Source organism: Tursiops truncatus, chromosome 13 (assembly GCF_011762595.2).
Source record: "Tursiops truncatus isolate mTurTru1 chromosome 13, mTurTru1.mat.Y, whole genome shotgun sequence".
NCBI lineage: Eukaryota > Metazoa > Chordata > Mammalia > Artiodactyla > Delphinidae > Tursiops > Tursiops truncatus.
The window spans coordinates 76264506-76288955 of NC_047046.1; the positions used below are offsets into that span (position 1 = coordinate 76264506).

Below are 24450 nucleotides of genomic sequence, written 5' to 3' on the forward strand. Positions count from 1 at the left end.
TCAGGAGTGGAACAGAGGTCAGGAAATGTTTCTCTTTTTAAACGTCCAAACATAAAAAATTATAGAAGTGATATCTGTACCATTTACATATATAAGTTGCTCAAATTTAAAGACAGGTTAAGTTTGCCAATCAAGACATCCAAAGCATCTCTTCTCAATGTGACCAAAATTTTTCTACTTAAGGACGGAGAAATAAATACTAAGGCGTGTCCTTTCCCGTATCTCTCTTCTATGCCCTTCAAGAGTCTAGGAGATATTTCATTGTCGGAATATGAAGGTTTAAAGTATGGGAAATCAATTTATTTGTGTATGAAACATAATTACTTAAGAAATTTTATTAAATTCCACATTTCTTACTCTTTGACTCATATATCCCACACTGGAGTCAAACAAACACTGAACACATTTGAAACGAGGGCCCAGAATATGAAATACTTACCGTGAACATATTACTTCCTAAAAAAGTGATATAAATCAAGCCTTGTCAAGTGTTTAAGATGCAAGGTTAGGATAACATTATGAAAGAGGTTTGTGTTTTGTTTAAACATCTCTTTAAAAAAATGGACATTGCTAAAAAAGAAGTTTTTGAATCTGTAAAGCGTGTTCCCCATTTATTTCTTGTTGTGATTCAGAAATACAAGATATGAAAATCAGGTTACAATTCTGCCACAAAAGCTTCTAAAGTAGCAAACACAGGTTCTAATATATATCAAAATAGCCATAGGCACTCTTAACAGTTTAAAAATGTCTTTAGAGTTGTCATATCAAGCAAGTGTAAAATATAATAGCTATTACCTCCTCTTCAAAATACCAAATCTGCCATCACTGGTCTGAACTAAACAAGATTTAGTCCAGAATATGGAAGGTTATGGTTAGTAGGTATTTTTTCAAAGCTGAGTCACTAAGAAGATAAGGAAATGAGAAAGATTCAAAACATTTTATGTCAAAAAGTGTGAATCTTTTAAGTGTCCTCAAGTGAGTTAAGACACGTTTAAAGTGGAATATGATGTAATAAAATTAAATCTGTTGATGATACAATTCAGTAAGAAAAAAAATTATTATGGTATTGACTTCTAGAAAGACAAAGACATACAATTCTTTGCATCTAAGCAACTGTGATCAAAATGCTCTTGTCATCTAAATATTAGAAATGGTCTCTCAAATGTTTACTTCTAAGAATCAACAACATATGGCTTAACAGATCCAAATAGAGACATAATTAAACATATATGTGTTCGTATAAAGGGACCATCACTAACAGCATTTTTAGTTTCTTCTCCTTTCAGGTGTGAAAGTTAAATTTTAAAACATAAAGAACAACTCTCTTGACTTTGTTTTTGTAAAAATAAATGAGAATTGTTTCTACACCTTTTTCAATGATAGAGGGTCCTTGAACATATTTTGGAATTTCTAAGGCTGAGTAACGTTAAGCATTTTAAAATAAATATACTCACAAATACATTATAATAAAACAGTACACCCCAACCTAGCAGAGGCAGACACTTGGAACTGAAACTCACATAATAACCTATGTCTCACACAGAGAGAACCCACATTTCAACAGAATTATGATTGAACTTCTTCTGCCACAAGTAAGACATACCCACTTCTGGGTACAATAGAAAGTGTGGAATCAATGCAATCCTTAAAAAAAAGCCAGTAGTTTCCCTAACAATCTGACTCAGGCTTTCTCTTCTTCCCCTGAGCAAAAAGCAAGTCGGTATAAAAAAAGGTTGTACAAGAATTGAGCCAAAAAGGATAAAAAATAGAATTTGCCTTGTAATATTTTCATGGTTTGGATGAAGCCAGATCGTTATGTGATGCTGCTTAAGTGTCCACAATCCCTCATCCAAAGCCCTTCAGGTCAGATGTGTTTCAGAATTCATCATTTTTTTTTTTTTTTGCATTTAAAAAGGTAGTATGGGGCATATACTGGATATTACAAAACATCTCCACAGAGTCTGGGGCAATCCCTGTAAGTCAAACTCATTGGTATTTCTTCGGACAAAATTAATGAACAGCCCATGGAGTGGCATAAATAAAAACTATAATAATCTCAAGTCAGTTCAAGTCAGGTTTTGCTACCAAATGAATTATGGCACCAAATTTAGGGAGAAAAAAAGGAACACCTCAGTTTTCAAAGCTTTTTGGTTATAAGAATGTAGACCTTTGCCGTCTCTGACAAAGCAGCCCCATTCCCTGATACTATAACCTCCACAGATCTGCTCTCATGCCTGAGCTTCATTTGGGTTGGGGATATCTACCCACCGTGGAACAGGGCATTGCAAATTTGTTAATGCAGTAGGTGACCTGGAGTCACAGTGTTCTCTCTGAGGATACCTTGAGAAATGTATATTGAAATAACTATTGCAAAATAGTTAATTTTATTAAATGAGGCATCACCTGGGACTAGATTTTAATATAGACCTTCAGTAGAAGATGCCAACATTCGAGAAACATTTATGAGAAAAGAATAAAATTGAGAAGCACCCAGCTATTAATTTGTATCCATGAATTAGGAGAACACAGCCTTTACTCCCTTTCAGAGGCTGCCCGATATGACTCAACGTTGCAGATGATGGCTCTCTAAGGCTGAAAGATTCATGAAACCATTATGGGTTCAAACCACTCCCATAAACTGCAATGAAGTCATCCCAAGCACCTTATATATTAAATAATAATTTCTTCTGTCTTTGTCAGTGTTTGAAAATGTGCCATTCTCATGTCTTTTAAAAAGACACCATGGATTAAAGCCATTAGACATCCTACTTTGTAAAAATTAAGTCATTTTAAAGTCAAGAGTTCAAAAACTCAAAAGCAAAAAAGATTTGCAATAATTTTTAGGTCTTTAATCTTTTGTAGAATTGTATTGTTTTGTACTGTTACCGAAACAACCTTTTGTGTTGTTTTTTTTAAACAATAAAAAAAAGTTTCTTCTTCAAAAGCAGTGGTCTTTCCTCCCCAAAAGGAACTGGAAGGTGGTAATGTATAAACTTACTGTGTATGCAGAGGGGAGGGGACACAGCGTTACAATGGAGGTGACTGCCCTCAAGTCAGAGGAACACATACAATGACAGAGCAAAGCAGGTGGCGGTGGCTAAAACTCAACAGAGGCACTTGCTGTGGAAATCCAACCAATGGACATCGGAGCCTGGCATCTCGAAACAAAACTCAGGGGACCAACGGGATTCCCAGGTCTCTACGGTGAGAGTGATGGCTGGGCTTTCTTAACATGTGGTACAGAGAGGATGTTCTCAGGGTCAGTGGGAGAGTCATAGGAAGAACAGGGTGATCATTTTATTTCAAAAACGAGTATCTTCAACATCGGTCTTGTCGTCCTACATGTTTTTTCTTAATGAATAAAACTGAAACATGCTATCATCACCCTTTCTTAAAAGCTACATATATGCTACGAGGAGACAAAGGTCACGCTTTCTAAGTTTTTCATTTGCTTTAATAAATTCATTAATTAATTTAAAAAGTCAAGTCAAAAAAACTGGTCTTCTCTTTTTTTTTTACAAAAATATTATAGCAGTATAAGCAAAATTGGAAAGGAAGACATGGGAAGAATAAGACACTACAATGGCATGGGTGAGCTTCAGGTCATCATGGCTATTGAAGAAATTGTAAACTTTTAAGCTTCTAAGATTTGACTTCTCTTCAGAAAACATTTTAGGAGCCTGCCTTTCCCAGTGAATGAAAAATGAACAGTGCCCTAAGCATTTGAGTCTAAAGAAGACAAGAAAGCATTATTTTTTCCGACTGGAAAATATTTATCTCCTTTGTTCCACTGCATTGCCCTCTCCCATCCCCCTTGTAGTTTTATGGGATCAAAGAGAGAGAAGCCACGAGAGTCCACCAGCAACAGAGTAAGTGAGGGACGTTACTATGCACTCAGACACAGCGGCAATGTATAAAATGCATCTGGAATAAAATACACCAAGTTAAAAAGAAAAAAAAGAAAAAAAAAAAAAAGGCCCCAGGAACCCATAAACTGCCTCTCATGAAAGGTTAAAAAAAGTGCTTGGAAAGTACATTTCTGGACTTGATCTCTACCAGGGAAAAAAAAGAATAAATAGAAAAAAATTTTCAGTGATCACTCTGGAATCCTGTCATTTACCCTGCTCACACGCTATGAATTCCCTTACCATCACTTCTCCGCCTCGGAGAATCAAGTGGTCTCCTGCTCCAAATTTGCATAGTATTAATAATATTCTCTGGAGTTGAACGTCTATCCCCCTGCTTGCAGCCAGGTTTCTGAAGAGCACTGGTCCAACCTCACAGATTCGAAAGCAAGACATGAATGTCTGCAGGCCAAAAACTGCGTCCCGTTTAGCAGCAAGCTGGTCAAATTATTTAGAAAGTCTTTTTCCAAGGGATAAGAATTAGGCAGTTTTGTCTGCAATTTCAGATTTCGCTCTCTGCATCATGCAGCGACGAACTATACTGTCGAAGCTTCCAAGGTAAAACAAAGCAATCGTACGGAAGAGGCCCATGGTGACTACCTGCAAGACAAAGAGACCTTTGAGCTCACGCAACAGGACGACACAATCATCCATGTCAAGGGATTTTAGGCTATGTCTCTGATAAATAGTTTCTAAGACGCATCTTCCAATCCGCTCCAAGGATGAGTACGTGTAAGGAAAACTTTGTAAGTGCCAGCAGAACACGGAGAACAGAAGTTGTCTGCTCTGAGCCACTGGGCAGCACAGGGCCTGCCAGACAGGTAACGACAAAACATTTGTCCAGTTAATATATGCAAATTATACAAAGAACAAAATAGGGATTCTTAGTAGTCTTGGGGTTCTCTGAGCTAGGGTAGATCCAGTGCAGCACCTCAAGTAACCAAGCTACAATCAAGGCTTTTTGGTTTAAGGTTTATGTTCTGATCATAAAAGGCAGACCCTACACTAGGTGCTGAGAGCACTGTGGTGAGAAAGCCCAGGGCCGGCCTCCACCGCGCACTCCGTACCAGGGCAGACAACCAACTGAAAGAGGGCAATTACTATTTCAGGGTTAAGACAGCAATTAACCATATCCATTAATTTTCACTCTTTCCAGTAAAGAACTCTCACTACAACACCTGTACGTGGAAATTTTAAAAAGAAATAGTTTCAGATACACAAAGCCTCAAAAAATTTGCCTCCCCAGCACCCTTTTTTTAGGAAGCTACCAGAAGAGGTAAACAGCCAAAGAGAGCGGTGTCAACAAAGAAAGGCAATGTCCTGTGACGCAGAAGGCAGGGGACCCAATACCCAAGAGAGGCAGACGGGTCCCCCAGGATGACCGTGAAGGGGAGGCCGCGGTCAGCTAAGCACCTGACTGGGGGCAGCCACTCCTGACAGGCAGGTCAGAAGGCACCAGGAGGCATTCCTTCCAGTGGTGAAACTGACAGAGTATCTGATATTTCTGAGAGGAGATGAAGACAGTCATTAGGAATAATACACAGAAATAATACATAAAAAAGGCCAACAATAGTTTCAGGGAAAACAAAAGGTTGTATAAGAAAGGAAAATTAGTTATGCGCATTACATAGCTCAGCTGTGAAGAGCATTTAAATAGCCCTAAGGATGGTTATCTCAATACAGATCTAACCAAAATCACAATATCACTAAAAAGGGAGGGTGGGGATGGAGGAGAGGCGGGTGTGAGCAGGTGGGACAGGGTGGAAAAAGGAGAGCTCCATCCTCATCCTTCAGAGCAGAGCTAGTACCTGATCCCGAACTGAGAAATCAAGTGGAAGCGGCCACGTAAGTATCTGCCTAGAGATAAGGAGGTGAAGGTCAGAAGGTCCAGCTAAGAGGACAGCCTGACTGCTCCTGAGAAAGGTGAAACGCGGGATATGGGGTGAGGGTTTGCTGTTTCTCATAATGAGTCTTAAAAACAATTTGATTCTCTGAAGTGTGCGCAAGGATAATTTTGAAAAATGTAAAAACCAAAGGGAAGCTGGAAAAGGAAAACTCTGGAGACAGTAAAAAGATCAAGGGTTGCCAGGGGTTCAGAAGGGGGGTGGGGGATGAACAGGTGGACACAGGGGAACGTCAGGGCAGTGAATAGCCTGTATGACACTGCAATGGTGGATACATGTCATTCTACATTTGTCAAAGCCCACAGGATGGATGGATAACGCCATGAATAAACCCTAGTGCAAACTATGGACTTCAGTTGGTAATAATGTATCAATACTGGCTCATCAATTGTAACAGTGTGGCCACAGTAAGGCAAGATGTTAATAATAGGGAGGGGGGAGGGGAAGAGAGGGTCTGCAGCAACTCACTAATTCCCGCTCACATTTTCTATAACCCTAAAACTGCTCTAAAAAATAAAGTCAGGGCTTCCCTGGTGGCACAGTGGTTGGGAGTCCGCCTGCCGATGCAGGGGACACGGGTTCGTGCCCCGGTCCGGGAAGATCCCACATGCCGCGGAGCGTCTGGGCCCGTGAGCCACGGCCGCTGAGCCTGTGCGTCCGGAGCCTGTGCTCCGCAACGGGAGAGGCCACAGCAGTGAGAGGCCCGCGTACCGCAAAATAAATAAATAAATGAAGTCAAATTTTGTTTTTTTAACTTAAGGGAATGAAAAAAAAAAAAACACACAAAAAAAGCAATTATACTACAGCATAATCAGAGGCTAAAATAGGGGTGAGTCCAAGGCATTTCACCCAGTCATGGAGATTTCTGGAAAAAGCAACGTTCAAGGTGAGGCCTTGAAGGAAGGTTGGAAGTTGGTCAAAGGAAAGTCGGGATGGAGGGACAATGACAAAGTGGCAGAAAGAAGAGGAGGGGCAAGAGGAGAAGGAAGAGGGGGTGACAGGGCCGGAGGTCAGAGGGCCGCGCCACAGGGGCTGGGAGTCTGTGTCCTGTACATCCGTGCCAGCCGGTGATGCCAGGTGAGAATGCAGACCCTGGGCTGCTGGGTCTCCAAGAAAAGTCCAAAATCTCGACTTTGAACATAAATCTAATTTTGAAACTATTCTATTTCCACACGCAGGCTCATACCAGATGGACCAAACAGAACGTTTCACAGGCGCGTGGCTCCCCGGTTCACAACCTCTGGCTCACAGAGCCTCAGGCACGGAGTGTCCTGGTCTGAGCTGCACGAGCAGTGACAGGGCCAGGAAAGTGGGCCGACCCAGGACGAGAGGGCGGGCGGACAGAGCTGCCCCGATGTGAGGGGCAGGAGAAGCTGGGTGGGCGATGACATGCCCGTTTCTGGTTGGTCTTGGAAGTGAACGTGAACACTGATCACGGGGGCAGGGAATACAGAACTGCTGACTGAAGGCAGGGGGCAGGATGCTGGGGAAAATACTATAAAGTCTTCCTGTGGACGTGTTGAACTTCAGACGTAAAGTCACAGCCCAGGGAAAACATCTAAAAGAAATGTAGTGGCTCGTCCTTTTTTTCTTTTCCTGGCCACACGGCACGCGGGATCTTAGTTCCCCGACCGGGGATCGAACCCTCACCCCCTGCAGCGGAAGAGCAGAGTCTTAACCACTAGACAGCCAGGGAAGTCCCTAGCATCTACTCTTAGGAGAGAATCACAGTGAGAAGAGAAGAGGGAGGAAAATCAACACCTAAGTCCCGGGGACTTTCCGTCTGGACGTGGTCGACTGCACATCGACTGCACATTTGCGTAGCGCTTTGTCATAAACTGCCCGCTAGTGGGGGCAGCCCCTGCTCAGTGGCCTTCCCACCCCTCCCTGCCCTCCTCCTACCCTCCGTCACCCTCGGCTTGGTCTTTCTAGAGCAAGTCCTCTGTTATAACTCTCATTACGCTGCACTGTACTAGCCTCACCATTCTTATCAGTCTCTCCCTCTAGACTGCAAGCCCCCTGAGGTCAGAGAGGTTGCCTTACCTCTGATGCTCCAGTAGCAAACACGGCACCCGGCTCATCAAGGAGCAGTTAACTTTTGTGTGTGTTCTGGATGAACTATAATTTCCGTGAGGGCAGGGATTGCGTTGAATCCCTGACTTATCTCCCTAAGCTTCTGTGGCCTGACCCACAGCAAATTGTTCCAGTCTAATATTCCAGGACTTTCAGGCAAGTCCACCCCATCCCCCTAGTGACAGAGATTTCCATTTTTCAAACACAGAAGATGAGTGATTCTCAGAGGAGAACCCAGATTAACACCCCAATAGCAGAGACAGTGTTTTCTCTCTATATCCACAGTACCCAGCATGAAAGTCTTCTTCCCAGACTAAATTCCTCAAGTTACAGCTTTAACCTACTTCCTTTTTACTTCTCCCAGGTAAAGGAAGAAAAAAGTTGATACTTCAATAAAAATTCTTCACATCCTCATGTAAAGTTGCTATGTCTTCCTTTAGCCTTTTCTCATTGAGGTTCACTGAGAGGCGCCTGTTGTCTGTCTGTGTGTCCATCGGTCCGGAGGCCTAGGCACAGCTCAGCTCACCTGCTGGAGCCCTTCAGTGATGGAAGTTACCGGAGCCATTCCACAGGTCAGGGACGAGAGCATGTACCCATCTGAGCCGATGGAACTGTTGAAATTTCCTTGCTAAAACAGAAGGAAAAGAAAAGACAGAGGCAATAGTAGCGACATGGGAAGGAATCAACTCAGTCACATTGGAAACAATGACGTGTGTCTGTTCACTTCAGGTAGGAGGAGAGGGTAACAAAGCACATGTCGCAGCTCAGAGCCGAACGTGGGCTCAGCAGATGGGCTGGGATGGCTGAACAGCCACTTCTCAAAATGGGGGTCCATGGACCCTGAGCGTCCTGAGACCCTTCCACGAGGACAACACGATTGTCATGATGATACTAAGACGCTAAATGCCTTTTTCACCCAGTGACACTTGCACTGACAGGCAAAACTGCTGTCTCATTAGCACAGACCACACTGGTGGTGCCTCTCCACTGCCACACACACTTGCAGTGATAAATAAATACACAAAGAAAACAGAAATTGTTTAAATCTCCAAAAAATTTTTAAATGTCAGTTTTGCTTAAAAATGCCCTTGATAAAGCAGTAAAATTAATCGTTTTGTTAAATCTCAACCCTTGAGGACATGTCCTAATATTCTGTGACATCCACATAGAAGGGGACAGATGCCTGGAAGAAGAGCCCTCCTCCACCCGCAGTCAGGAAAGGTCCTGCTTTCTCTGCAGAACACTACTTTTACATGCAAGAACCATGGACTGACAATCTGTGGTTATTCAAACACGGGTATCCAGAAGATACTTGGCAGAAAATGAATGAAAGGACTGTCGCTTCCAGGAAAACTGGCAGCTTTTGTGATCAATGTTCAGGTCTGAGATTTCAAGGAAAAATTAAGAATTGGGAAAATGTACATCTGCCATTTTGAGACTGTCAGCTTCCCAATACAGAAAGACTTTTATAATAAGATCAGCAGTGATAGTAATGAATGTCATTTTTTTGATAACTCAAGGAATCCATATTTTCCAAATGACTAATGCATAATGTTACAAAACCATGAATGGGTACAAAACATTCGAAGTGCAAGGCAGGCCAATGTAACATGTAACAGAGAACAAGAAGTTCATTGATAGAGTTTCAATTTCACATTGCAACTAACCTTTAAGAAACTACTATTCATCCAGTTTAGGTTTTATGTCCCTCCCAAAAAATAAATAAGAACGTGCACAATTCTCTGAGAAGCCTATAACATATTCCTTCCTCTTCCAACTATATGTCTCCATAAGGCCAGATCTACTTTATATCCTTCATTCAAAATAACATGTTACAGCAGACCGAATGCAGAAGCTATGAGGATCCAGCTGTCCTCTATTAACACAGACATTAAAGAACCAGTGAAATGTAAAACAACACCACCCTTCTCACTACATTTTGTTTTGAAAAATAATTTTTGTTATAAAAAATGCTCATTAAAATATAATGGATTTACCATTGTTATTTTAAATGAATACATATTTTTAAAATGGCGCAGTTTCAATCTGTGATACGGCAAATATATAACCCATGGAAACAAAAGTTCTCCGGGGCTGTCGACAACTTTAGAGTCAAGAGATGAAAAAGCGTGAGAACCGCCAGATTAAATGAATCCTGCCAAAGTACGAAGAGCTGCTTCGGATCATTAAAAACATGGAGTGTGTTTGCTTTGACTTGAGATAAGCAGGAAAAACAAAGTCCGCCCAATCCGCTGGTGCCCTCTTTCTATGCCTTTGAACACAATCAGGGCAAAGTTCTCCCCACTTCTGCAGATATTTTAATAGCCTTCGATGCTTCCTGTACTCTGCTCGGCTCAGCCTGAACATGCAACGGCACGGACGTTCCTTCCAGGCCAAGGCCCAGCCTCCTGACGCTTCTCGTTCCAATCGTCCCCAAATTTCCTAAATTCAACGGGTCCTAAGGTTTACAGACATCCCCTGTACATGTATACTTTTCTGCATGTGGGTTAACGGGAATGTTGCCAAAAAGCTTGCGGCACATACGCTGTCCTACAGAATAGCACCTGGTTTCTAAAAATACCATTTCTGACTCAGAATAAACTCGGTAGCCTGGAAGTGCATTAGCTGAGTTGACAGGATGATGGCCCAGTGGGCTTGTGGTACTTTCTTATTAGTAAACATTTGGGAAAAGGATACTGGGAAGCAGGAAGGTGAAAGAAAAATCCTTCATCAACACATCTGGCAGTAAGACACCTAAAATTATCTAAAACTGAAAATACTGCAGGAAAGAAGAGGACAACATGCCGCACACAGTATATAGTACATACCGTTTACACATCACAGGTTAAGTCTCATTTTCCTTTCAAAGAACCGAAGTTCTCAGACTGATCAATCTGTTCCTAAGATTAAGATATACTACTAGTTTCCAGAACCTACTAATCAACATGGAATCAACAAGGGAAGAAAAAGTACAATCTAATATTAGATATGATGAATTTAACTCACCACAAAACCCCAATAATTTATATTTTGAAATAAGCCCTGAGAAAAATATCTTTTTGGAAATACAGTACTGTTAACTATTAATAAAAGGAAACAAGGTTTTTACTTACTATGGCATCTTTAACAATTTGTTTGGCCACTTGCTCTGGTTTGCAAACAGATGTGGTCTCTGAAATAAGACGAGTCTCCAAGGGCTAAAGGTGAAAAAAATAGACATACCATTACTGCTCACCGAGTTAAAAAATAATTTTACAGCCCTCCTCCCCAAATTTATACATAATTCCAGTTTTCTGCCTTTGAACTGATTCCTGTTTTTAGAATTATCTCTATCTAGATTTCAAATCAGTTTACTGATTACTGGTTACTGTACAAAATTCAGCCCAGTAGCTGAAGCAAGACAAGGAGACCCCAGCTACTCTCTGTGGGATGTGTCTCAGTTCCAATGAGGACCATCAGAGCTTAAGTTTAAAAAATGAAAAAAAAATACCTTGCCCTGTCTTTATTTTCATTTTTAAAAAATCTTCTTTGGAGCGACATGCAACACATGTGCTCAAAAATTCTTTAGAAGGGAGTTCCAGTTAGAAGTTTCAAAACTTAAGCCTTAAATGGCATGAAACAATAAATTTTATTTACCATGTAGGCTTGAAAACATAAAATAAAATAAAAAACAGAACATATTTTCTTAAAATAGAATAGCATAGTGCTCATAAAAGTCAAGTGTTTCTTGATGAACCTAAATTAACAGAAAAGCCCTTTTTTTTTTAACATCTTTATTGGAGTATAATTGCTTTACAATGGTGTGTTAGTTTCTGCTTTATAACAAAGTGAGTCAGCTATACATATACATATATGCCCATATCTCTTCTCTCTTGCGTCTCCCTCCCTCCCACCCTCCCTATCCCACCCCTCTAGGTGGTCAGAAAGCACCGAGCTGATCTCCCTGTGCTATGCGGCTGCTTCCCACTAGCTGTCTCTTTTACGTTTGGTAGTGTATATATGTCCATGCCACTCTCTCACTTTGTCACAGAAAAGCCCTTTTGAAGGTGCCACCATTGATTCTTCCAGACCCCCAGGCTAACATAACCATGTGTGGCCAGATACTCAGGAGATTTAAAGGCACTATGGCGCCCCCTACGGGACCCGCAGATCAAGGTAGAATTTTATTTACCCAAAGAAGTCAGCCTGACATTTTAGTGGAGGAAAAACAAAAACCCCAATTTAACAACAAAATCAAATCTTCACAGGGAAATCACCGTCCTTTGTCAGCTTTGGCTTCTGCCTAAAAGACCATTTATCAAATGTTGCAAATCTGCTTAGCAGATTCCCCTTATTCATTTGGCTTAAATTTACTTCTTTGAAATAGTAGTAATTTTTAAGAGGCAGCGCCAAAGAGAAATGAATAGGAGAAAAAGCTTCTAAATCATAAACATCTTGTTGCAAATATACAGCCCATGGAGCATAAGTGCCAATTTTTATGCTGTGCAGATTCACACTTACTAAGCATCACTATAAAAGAGAGGAAAACACATCAATACCAAGTTCAAGGGGATAAGTTCTGATTGATTCCTTTCTCCCCCACTTTGTTTGCTCAGAGAGTGCCTACCACGTGTCAAGGCAGGTTCATCTGAACAAAGTGCAGAGCTGGCATTCAGCTCAGGATGACTGACAGTCACTGTATTAATGTTAATGTCCAGAGGTGATGAACACTATAGAGAAAAATAAGGCCAGGGAAGAGGATTCACATCTCGCGGGAGGGATACTTGAGATAACAGAGGGTCAGGGAAGTCCTCTCCAAGATGAAGGCTGTACAGAGATGGAAAGAAACACAGGAGGAAGATCCATTTGAATATCCAGAGAGAGGATGGCAAGAGCAAAGCCTGCAGGTGCGAACAGGCCAGGCAAGCTCAAGGAACAGACAGGGCTCCGGTGTGGCTAAGGCCAAGGAGAAGAGAAAATGCTGCGGACAGGTGGCCGAGGTCCAGACAGTGTGGGACCCAAAAGGCTCGAGGCCTCTGGATTCTATTCCAGGCACGCTGGGAGCTAGGGGAGCTGCACTCTTTGATATACAGCCAACACCAACATGTGCTATTTAATTCTAACTTTAAATTACTTAAAATGAAATAAAATTAGAAATCCAGTGTCTTGGTCCCACTAGCTGCACTGCAAGTGTTCAACAGCCACAATGTGACTTCCATACAGGAGCGCGCAGGACCATTTCCACCATTCTAGAACATTCTACAGGACTGTGCTGTACAGGAGGTTTTGATCTTTTGGGTTTTTTTTTTTTTTCAGTTTTGTTTTTTGGCTTTTTTTTTTACACAAGAGGGGTTTGACCAGGGGAGTGACAAGACCTGACTTGGGCTTTAAAAGGATCACTAGCTACTTTATGAAGAACAGACCCCAGCGGGGTAAGAAAAGGAGCAGGCAGGCCAGGCTGAAGACCATGAGAGAAGTTCAGGCAAAAACATCAGCGGTTCTCACTGCTGGGATGGTAGTGACACGTGCAGTTAAAAAAAAAAAAAAAAAAAAAAAGAAGTCTGATTTGGGATAAATTCTGAGAACAGAGCCCAGAGGATGTGCATGTCAGCTGGATGTGTGGTGTGAGAGGAGGAATCAAGGCTGGCCTTGCGGTTTCCAGCCTGAGCAGCTGGGGGAATGGTGGGCGCCGGGTAATGAGATGGAAAATAATAAGGGGGGAAGGAGAGGGAATCGCAAGTTTCGTTTTGCAAATGTTAAGTCTTAGGCGCCCATTAGACCCCCGTGTGGAGACAACGGATCGGCAACCATTTCAGGTGTTTAAATGTATTTAAGGCCAGGGGAGAAAATATTATTTTTAAAGAGTATTATCTTGTTAGTTAAAATACAAGCTGTACTCTCAATCAGAAAGCAAACACCTTATTAATTAAAGCTTGAAGATTCTTAGCAAAAATGGCCTTTGGAAATAGGGCTACATCCTCCAAGACTCTAAATGAAAGTTCCAGAAAGTTCGGAGGCCTCTTGCAAGCACATAAATTGAAAGGAACTCAATTTTCTGACTGATGAAAGTGCCCCCAGGCCGAAGGGTGGAAAAACAGTAAATGGGAAAACGGGTTTCCTACGTTCAAAACTCGAAACAGGGCACAGAGAGGCATACTTACCTTGGTTTTGTTTTCTTCTGCAAACCCGGGGGTGTCTGTGTCTGGTGGGTAGGCAACTGTGACATAAACATTATACGGCTTCACCTGCATTTCAGAGACAACATCGACCCCTTCAGTAAACAAGATACAATTTCGCATCCTCCCTTATCAACCTGCACTGGCTGCCAGGCAGACATTCTAAACACAGCCCTGATTTTCTCAAAAGGTGGTGAGACCAACAGGGTGATTCTGTAAGAGGAGAACTACCACCAGGTGAATCAGGAAACTCCTGGCCCTGAAGATCATTTAGAAGTAAAGGCAAAAAGCTCACCCAACCTCGATTCCAGAAAACAGCTGGCCCTGAGCTAGGGAGATTCGCCTCCTTCTAAGTTTTTTCCACTCCCGCTGACCAGGGGCCTGGGAGCTGCCCGTGAGGAGAGCAGATGATGCTAAGGGGAAATCCGCTCGTCCTCCCTGCCACCGCACACCACTTGGGCTCGGTGGCCAAGGCCACGGGACAGGTCTACTCCTCGGCCATCAGGAAGGAAAACAAGTTTGTTTTCCACAAGAGGGGTTTGTTTTCCTTCACGGCTGCTTCTCAAACCCTCGTTATGTGGATTTCATTTGCAAAATATATTGAGATCATTCAAATCCCTTCCCCAATGCCCTTCTTGTGCCACCCCAGACCCAGGTCTAGAATTATATCCATCCCCTGGGAAGTGTGCTGGTTCAGGAACTCCCCGGCCAATGAGGGGCTCAGGGGTCACTTCCTCCGCCACAGGGCCAGCAGACAGGACGCTCCCCCGCGTGGACCCCCCCAGGTCAGACCAGGACAACCTCACCTGTGAACCGTCTCATCCCACATCTATACGTGCAAACTCCTTCCCAGCTTCTCTTCCCAGCTCCCTGGCTCTCTCTGGAACAGAATCCTAGGCTTGTTTACCTCACTGCTGGGTCTCCTCACTCATAAACACACCTCCGACAATTCTAGAAGATTCTCCTGCTGGTCGGACAGGACACACCTCTCCCACTGACCCCGTGCTCCACGCTCGTATCTGGCCCTGAGGCTTAGGGACGCTAAGCAGGATGGATTAAACCATCAGAATCTCTGCCATGACTTCTGTTTGCTTCTGGCTCACTGTTTAGCCGCACGGAAACGCCTAAGGAAGTTGGCAGCGGACAGGCAGCTGGTCGTGAGGAAGACCACTGTGTGTCTTAAGGAAGCTGCAAGTGACAATATTATATTGCTTCCTCGTGTAACAGCCTCTGAGAGCATCCCAGGGTCCTGTGTTACATTTGGCTTTTTTTCTCCCTACTTCCTTCTGTGAAGCACGGTCCTCAGGGCTGCAGAGGAGCCACAGGGGCAGGAGAAGCACGCGGGCAGGAGAGCCTGGCCAGCCAGCCCAGGAAGTGCAAGAGCAGAGGACGGTGTCCCTGCTGGTTCGGTTCCGCGCACCTAGGGCGTGAGAGTGCATTCACTCAGCATCGCCGGGGCCTGCGGCTTAAGGCCCGGCCGTGCTCGTCAATAGCTTGGGATTCGGCCCGGCAGTGAAGCTGATGAGCAAGCAATTCCTCTTCCACTTGTTTTTGAGATACTGACTTTAAAAACTGTCTCCCACGGCCCTGCCCTTTGCTGTGCACAGACCAGAGAGAAACACCACCAAAAAAAGAAAAGCCAATAAGCAGTAATTAGACAGCCCACCCAAAGCCTGAAGCTGACTGCTCAGACGCGGTCGCTTCTGCACTGCTCCCTCCCCGGCAATGACCCAGGACAGTGGTACTAAGCTAACATAAGACAGGATGTCAAAGCAGTGTTTCTCAAAGGCAAGGTTATAGCTGAGCTTCCAAATGGTTAAAACAGCTTTCCAGAACAGCTTTTTCCCGGGGTGGGCACAGATTGTCAGGGTTGGGAGAAACCAGTCCAATCCCTTTCTGGGTACTGGTGTCCTCCCTACAATCATGGAGCCAAATGACCCTCTCAACCTATGGCTGGATACCTCCAGTGGCTAGTAACCTAACCGCTGTATGTATTAATCCAACAAATACTCACTGCATTATTACTGTGCCCTCGTGGAGCTTACAGTCCCCTGAAACCCTTGGTTCAATAATTTGTTAAAATCTGTATAAACTATATCTACAACCTTCCTTTAATTGACTGATCCCATAACCCCGGCAGAAAAGGAAATGAGGTTCATTTGGCTTCACTGGTTCTTGCTAAGACGAGTGCTGACTCCTCAAGCCCACTTCTGCTAAGAATGTATAAGCCAGGACTTCACTGATTCCCATTTACGTAGCCCCTGTCTGCGTTTCCTTGTTCTGCTCACTGACCATTGTGTCTCCCCCACTGCTCTGCCCTAGTCCCATCCTGTTACCATTCCCTCCCTTCTACCTGGCCTCATTCTCAATCAGAAAGACGCCCTACGTGTTCAAGAACTGACTTATTACCAAAATTATCTCACCAAAGGTGTGCTGCTCCTCACTCCATCAAAGCCAAGGCATGGGGGCTGGAGAAAGGATTACAGCTGTTGACATGAAGCTCCAGAACTAAAGCTCGGCTTACTTGTGGGCCGTGGCGGGAAAAGACAGGGTTGGGGGGCGGGGCATGAGGCCAAGGGAAATAGAAAGGGGGACACCTAGTTTTCTTTTACTTGGTGTCTGCTACCACATCTTTGGCTACACCCCACCTCAGAAGTCTGCTTTCCAAAAAGATCAACTTCTAAAATCTTTAAATGATGTATTTGTACCTAAAAGACTGAGTCAAAAAAGGACGACCAAAAAAAAAAAAGCCAACAAAGCATTCTTTCAAATTTAGTCATTGTATGTAAAACATTTCTAGGTCCAACTTTAGTCTGAGGGTCAAGGGCTGGGGTGGAGAGGAAGACTTAGGAATTCATTAAACCAAAAGAGAATGATAAACAGCACTTAGAGTCTGACTAAGTCTAGAAGGTTTCATTCACAAAAACACAAAAATCACCTTGGCCAAACAGACCAAATGATCCAGGTTTCAAAAACAGGATATGTTTGTAAGGAAACAATTGTTTTGATGCAAGTTCTGCTATGAACAAACTAGATTTTGATTACTGAATTTACTTCCCCTCAAACCTACTTTCCATGTACGTGTTTAGTTTTTGGTTGTTTTTTTTAATTAATTAATTTATTTATTTATTTTTGGCTGCGTTGGGTTTTCGTTGCTGCGTACAGGCTTTCTTTAGTTGCGGTGCACGGGCTTCTCACTGCGGTGGCTTCTCTTGTTGCGGAGCACCGGCTCTAGCACGTGGGCTGAGTAGCTGTGGCACACGGGCTTGGCTGCTCCGCGGCATGTGGGATCTTCCCGGACCAGGGCTCGAACCTGTGCCCCCTGCCTTGGTAGGCGGATTCTTAACCACTGCGCCACCATGGAAGCCCTATGTGAGGGCATTTTTAATGGAGTCCAAGTACGGAGCGAAGTCAAGCTGACCAGCAAGTCCAGACCGGCCACTTGCAGCCCGTGAATCACGCGTGTCATCAGGAGGCTTCAGGGACTCGTCTGGACTAGCAGCTCCTGTCTTTTCCCTCTGCTTTATCAACATCTTCTTTCTACCCGAAAGGAAACCAGGCTGCCTGGATCATACACTTTGCCCTAAATGAGTGAATCCTGAAGGCGTTCTGCAAGACAAGACTCGGGGACAAAAAGCCCTCGTGCACAGACCTTTCAATTCCAAACTATTCCTTCTCCTACTGGGTTTCTGAGACCGATGTGAAGGGGTGAGGCAACCCCTGACCTGAATTATAGACACGTTACAGAGGCAGACAGGGAGCCAAAAGGCAGAACGAGAAGGCATGGACTTTGTTACTATTTCTGTCACAGAGTAATGAGGTGGCTCTGAGCAACCCAATGGCTTTACTGAAGACTCAGTTTTATTATCTAGAATGTGGCATAACAACATCTGCCTCGTATATTTCACAAAACTGTTATAAAAATAAGACGGTTATTCATAAAGGGACTTTTCAAAGTAAAAACTACAAAAGAAATACCGGTGTTCTTGTCGGAAATTTCACAGGCATACGTGCCCCATTGGCTAAGCATATATGACAATGACCTGTCATTGATTAAGAGTATCAAGGACATTGATGACAATGAAATTTGTGGCTGGTTCCTTTGGGATGAGAACAGCACAGTCTACCAGTCCCTAAGTGGCAGGTCGGGATTCTGTCACTGACCCGAGAACACGTCTGCACTGCATTGCTCATCCGATATCTGGGCAGCGTGGCACTCTGCCATGTACCATCACGGGCTCTTCTGGGGGCTCTCTGAATCAGGGGTCAGCAAGCTATGGCCCTTTGCCTGTGTGTTTACTGTCACATAGCCACACCCGTTCATTTAAATCTTGCACAAGGCTGCTTTCCTGCTATCCCAAGAGATGTGAGTAGCTGCAGTAGGCACCATCTAGCCCTCAAAGGCTAAAATATTTATTCTCTGGCCCTTTACAGGAAAAAAATTTATCCACCCTTGATCTTAATCATTAAATGGGATTCTCAAATCACACTCTTACTATAAGAGGATTGGCCACAGTGAAGCTTCCTGTGGGCTTCTTAGCATCATGATGTTAAGAATCTAAGTGTTAAGTGTTATATTTCAGTATACAGCTGACCCTTGAACAACGTGGAGGTCAGGGGCGCCGACTCCCTGCACAATCGAATTCCACGTATAACTTTCCAGGAGGCCCTCCGTACCCACAGAGCTGCATCCACGGATTCAACCAACCTCAGATCATGAGGTACTATAGTCTTTATTGAAAGAAATCCACAAATAAGTGGGCCTGCGCAGTTCAAACGTGTGATGTTCAAGGTCAACTGCATATAGAAATAGAAAGAATTTTACCTTAAAGTACGTGATTTTGGAAAGATACGTGCGATGCTCTCTAAGCATCCCCATGTGACAACAATGCAGAAGTCTACTTCACGCAGCTGAGGAGGAAGGTTATACACATCTGACAAGTGCTTATTTTATGCTAATCCTAACCACATCCTCCTTCCACAAGATGTTCTATTCACTGTGAAGATAAAACGCACTCACATTCAATATTTCTTTAGGATATTAAAATATAAGTATTAGGAAAGCCAAATGCAATTTTTAGTTTCTCATTTTTACAAACAAGGAAACTGAGATCAAGCTAAATGAATCTGTCTAAAAACTGAGAGCTACATAGTAGCTCTTTCTTCAAACACGTTAGTTTTATTAGTCAGTCATAAAGGACAGACCTTTTTTGTTAAAGGGGTATCTTTAAAAATGTTAAAGAACAACAACAACAAAAAGTTAAAGAATAAAATATCTTACAAACACTCACACAGTATTAGGCCAGTAAAGGCACACCTCACTTTATTATGCTCTGCTTTACTGCGCTTTACAGATATTGCATTTTTTACAAGTTGAAGGTTTGTGACAACCCTGCACTGAGCAAGTCTATTGGCAACATTTTTCCAACAGCATTTGCTCATTTCGTGTTTCTAAGACACATTTTGGTAATTCTCCCGATATTGCAAACTTTTTCATTATTATTACATTTGTTATGGTGATCTGAGATCAGTGATCTTCGATGTTATTACCAAGACCCACTGAAGGCTCAGATGATGGTTAACGTTTTTTAGCAATAAAGTATTTTTTAATTAAGGAATGAATGTACATTGTTTCTTTAGACATAATGCTATGCACTCTTAATGGACCACAGTACTGTGTAAACGTGGCTTTTATATGCACTGGGAAACCAAACAATTCATGTGACTCGCTTTATTGCGATATTCACTTTATTGCATCCGGAACCGAACCCACAAAATCTCTGAGGTATGCCTGTAATGCTACGAAGATGTTAGTAGTGCTAACTGTGTATTAAATTTTTACACAATGAAAAGCATGTTAACTGCAAAGTTCAGGGGTTGCGTCAATTCTCCTTCACTAATGCCAAATCTACAAATCTCTAATTTAATACAATGACACGTGTAAGGAAGTTACAGACTAAAGGGGAACATATATTGCTGGGCTGACTGAAGACAGCTCTTACCTCCATCTGCAAAGCTTCCGCCAATCCCCTGATGGCAAACTTGGACGAAGAGTAGGCTGTGAAACCAAATAAGCCCAACTGCCCCGCCTGGGAGGACACGAAGACAATCCTGCCCACGCGGCGTTCCTTCATGGTGGTGATCACCGCTCGGCTGGGGTACACGCTGCCCAGGTAGTTGACGCTCATTAATCTCTGCAGGGAACAAAGAGGCCACGAGAACTAAGCAAGGTCAACGCCCCAAGGCTGCATCCCACGGGCATCCTGCCTTCTCACCAAGTCTGAGCTCGTCAGTGGAGCCCAAGTGACTGGGAGCTCAGCCGATCTGCTGAACGAATGAAGGCCTAATGATCCTGTAAGTGACCGTGACACACAGGACCTACCACTGGGAGCCTATTTCAATCTAGCCTTACATTCTCACGACGACAGCACTTACATCTTTGCTGAAGACTGGTCAAAATTAATCTTCTCCTTATAAAAAGTACACTGCATGTTACAGGTAACACTTTCTGAGAAACAGTTTTGAGGAAAGAGCTTCAAGTATTTCCAGCCCTATTAGTTGTAAGTGACAGGAAGACCACAAAGAGACGGGGACCGGGGTTGACAGCAGCGACTGTGGTGTAAAGCCTGGGCTCTACCATTTACTGCCTATTTGATGATGAACAGAAAAGTCAGACACTCTACTTATTTCCTCAGTGAAAACAGGGTTAATATGGGTGTGATCTCACAGGCCTGCAGCAAGGATTGAAAGGAAACACAAGGCAAGCGCCTGGCACAGCCCCTGACCTGCAGCAATTACTCAATAAATGTCGGCTCTTATATTATGATGGGTAAGAACTCACAGAGGCACCAAGATCTACTTTCCCCTCATCCTGGGAACTCTTAAAAACCTTACATTTTCAACCTGAAAGTCTCAGGATACTGCATTACAATGTTTCTATATTAAAAGTCTTGTAAAAATACTCGATCTATCACCATGTGAAACCAAACACTTCACTGGCAAACTTTAAGTCCATCATGAAATGTTAACTCAACAGCATTAAGTAACTTTTAGAAACAATGACCAGAAACACCAGCAGGCCAGCGGGAAATAGTTTAAAAAAAGCAGAGGGCAGGGCTTCCCTGGTGGCGCAGGGGTTGAGAGTCTGCCTGCCGATGCAGGGGACACGGGTTCGTGCCCCAGTCCGGGAAGATCCCACATGCCGCGGAGCGGCTGGGCCCGTGAGCCATGGCCACTGAGCCCGCGCGTCCGGATCCTGTGCTCCGCAACGGGAGAGGCCACAACAGTGAGAGGCCCGCGTACCGCAAAAAAAAAAAAAAAAAAAGAAAAGCAGAGGGCAGACGGTATTTACATCGTGACTGCAACTATTTTGAATATTAAATAAAAGTACATATGCACAGGTACAAAACCAAAGAAATGTAGAAAATTGTGAGTGACTATGTTAGGATTCTGGGATTCCCATTTTTCCCCCCCAAATGTTTTTTAATATCATTATATTGGTTTGACAAAAAAAGAAGGCATACTGAAGCCATGTGTAAACCTTAGCTCCCTTCAGAGACCCCACTAAAATCTCAATAGAGATCTTTTTCAAGGCAAGAATCCACGTGAGCAAAGAAAATCGCAGCAATGACATTTCGGACGTTGAAAAGAATGACGAGTGAGAACTAACCTGGCAGAAAGCTGAACGCGAGGTGAGGAGAAGATAAACTAAGAAGCAAGGTTAAACCACAGAAGCCCCCAAAGGCCCATGCAGCACACCAAGCACCGCTGGGGGCAGGAGGGCAGGCGTGGGGCTGGAGGACAGGAATGCGGACGGAGTCTGCTTAAAAGAGTCACATAGACAAACCCACCCACCGTCATAATCAGAGATTTCAGTACCCCACTTTCAATAATTGACAAACAAGCAGACACAAATCAGTAAGGAGACAGGAGACCTGAACAATGTTATCGACACTGATCGAACACTCCACCCAAAACAGCACAATACCACCAACCCTCGGTATCCATGGACGATTGGTTTCAGGACCCCCCCCCCACCGCCCCGATACCAAAACCTGCAAATGCTCAAGTCCCTCATATAAATGGCACGGTACAGTCAGCTGTCTGTATCCTCGGATATGCGGGGCTGACGCTATATATTCTTTTCAAGTGCACAGGGAATGGCTATAAGGTAAACTATATTCTGGGCTATAAAGCAAGTCTCGATAAATTCAAAAGGATTCAACTCATGCAAAGTATGTTTGCTGACCACAATGGAATTCAACTGGAAATCAAAAAGAGAAAGATTTCTGGAAAATCCCCCAAATATTTAAAAACTAAGTAACACTTCTAAATAATCCAAGGGTCAAAGTGAAAATGGAAAGGGAAATTATACAATATTTTTAACTGAATGAAAATGAAAACACAACTTATCAAAGTTTGTAGGATGCCACTAACGCAGAACTTAGGTGGAAATCCACAGCACTAAGTATCTGTGTTAGAAAAGGGAAAAAGCCTTAAATGGATGACCTCAGCTTCCGCCTGAAGAAATTATAAAAAGAAGAGCAACTTAAAACAGAAGTAAGCGGAAAAAGAAGTAATAAAAATAAAAGGAAATAAATGAAATAGAAAAAAAAAAACAATAGAAAAATCAATAAAGCCAAAAGCTGGTTGTTGAGAAGATCAACAAAATTGATAACTCTGTAGTCATACTGGTAGGAAAGAGAAGGAACACAAATTATCAATAACAAAAATGAGAGAGGTGACATCACTACAAACTCTACGGATGTTAAAATAATAATAAGGGAATATGATGAATAACTTTCGTCAATTCAACGAGGTAGATGAAATGGACAAATTCCTTAAAAGAGACAAGCTACCAAAGGTCACTCCAAAAGAAACAGATAAAAAGATATAGATGTAGCCCTTCACCTGTTAAAGAAACTAAAGTTAGAAACCTTCCCACAAAGGAAACCTCAGGCTTCACTGGTGAATTCTACCAAACCTTTAAAAAAGAATAAATCAATTCTACACTAATTCTTCCAGAGAATTGAAAAGGAGGGAATATTCCCCTACTCATGCTATGAGGCCACCCTGACCCTTATACAAAAATCACAAAATAACATTACTAAACAGTACAGCTAATATCCCTCAAGAACAAAGAAAGGATAATAATAATCACAACCAAGCAGCGTTTATCCCAGGAATGCAAGGTTGGAAACATTTGGAAACTAGTCAATGTAATTCACCATATTAACAAACTAAAAAAGAACTCTATGATCATCCCAATAGATGCAGAAAAAGCATCTGACAAAATTCAACATTCATTCCTTATAAAAACTCTCTGCAAACTAGGATAAACTACTAAACTTGATAAAGGGCATCTACCAAAAACAAAAAACAGGGAGTTCCCTGGTGGCCTAGTGGTTAGGATTCTGGGCTTTCACTGCTGTGGCCCTGGGTTCAACCCCTGGTCAGGGAACTGAGATCCTGTAAGCTGTGAAGTGCAGCCAAAAAAAAAGAATTAAAAAAGAGAACAAAAACAAACTACAGCTAACATCATACTTAAAAGACTGAGTGCTTTCTCCCTAAGGTCAGGAACACGACAAGAATGTCTGCTTTCACCAACTTCTATTCAACACTGTACTGCAAGTTCCAGCCCATGGAATAAGGGTATGCAGATGGGAATGAAGAAGTAACACTTGCAGATGACACGACCTTGGATGTAGAAAGTCCAATGAGTGCTAGAATTAATAGTGGAGTTCAGCAACACTGCACGATCAGTACACAAAAATCAATTGTATTTTTCTATATTAGCAATGAACACTCAGAAATTGAAATGAAAAAAACCATTTACACGATCATCAAAAAACATGAAATACTGAAAAACAACGTGCAAGACCCATACGCTGAAAATGACAAAACACTGCTGAGAGAGATTAAAGAAAACTTAAGCTAAATAAATGGAGATATATATTATGTTATAAGGGTTAGAAGACTCAACGTTATTAAGATGTCTGTTCTCCCCAAATGGATCTACAGCAGCAGTGTAATCCCAATCAAAAACTACTCTCATTGATAGCTACAGGTAGATAAAACAAGATACACCTCCAAGAACCCACAGAGAAAACCACTGAAAAGGAAAATTAAGAGAAGTGTTGGTATTCCCCAAGACCACCTCCAGCGTGGGCGATTCGCTGCAAGGTCTCAGGGGACTCTGCACACGGCTGTGCTCACGACTGAGGCTTATCACAGTGAAAGGACACAAAGCGAGACCAGCGAGGGCAAAAGGCACCGGCCAAAGTCCAGGGGAAACCAGGAGCACATTTCCACGAGCCCTCTCCCCGTGGAGCCACACAGGACATGCTTAATTTAAGTCTCCCGGCAATGAGTCACGACAGCACAAACTACTGTGTACCTGCGATTTACATGCAT

The 24450-nt window shown here is 42.9% G+C and overlaps 1 protein-coding gene across 1 annotated transcript in view; it reads right to left on the reverse strand.

The window, feature by feature from the left end:
* Window positions 1–598: 598 nt before the first annotated feature.
* Window positions 599–24450, reverse strand: part of KDSR (3-ketodihydrosphingosine reductase) — a 39082-nt gene continuing 15230 nt past the window's right edge. Inside the window, exons 6-10 of the mRNA XM_019937190.3 lie at window positions 20040–20231; window positions 14023–14106; window positions 10996–11079; window positions 8409–8510; window positions 599–4505 (exon numbers count right to left, since the gene is read on the reverse strand). Of these exons, the coding sequence (XP_019792749.1) occupies window positions 4386–4505; window positions 8409–8510; window positions 10996–11079; window positions 14023–14106; window positions 20040–20231 (582 nt within the window). The 3' untranslated portion in view covers window positions 599–4385. The remainder of the gene's footprint in view (window positions 4506–8408; window positions 8511–10995; window positions 11080–14022; window positions 14107–20039; window positions 20232–24450) is intronic.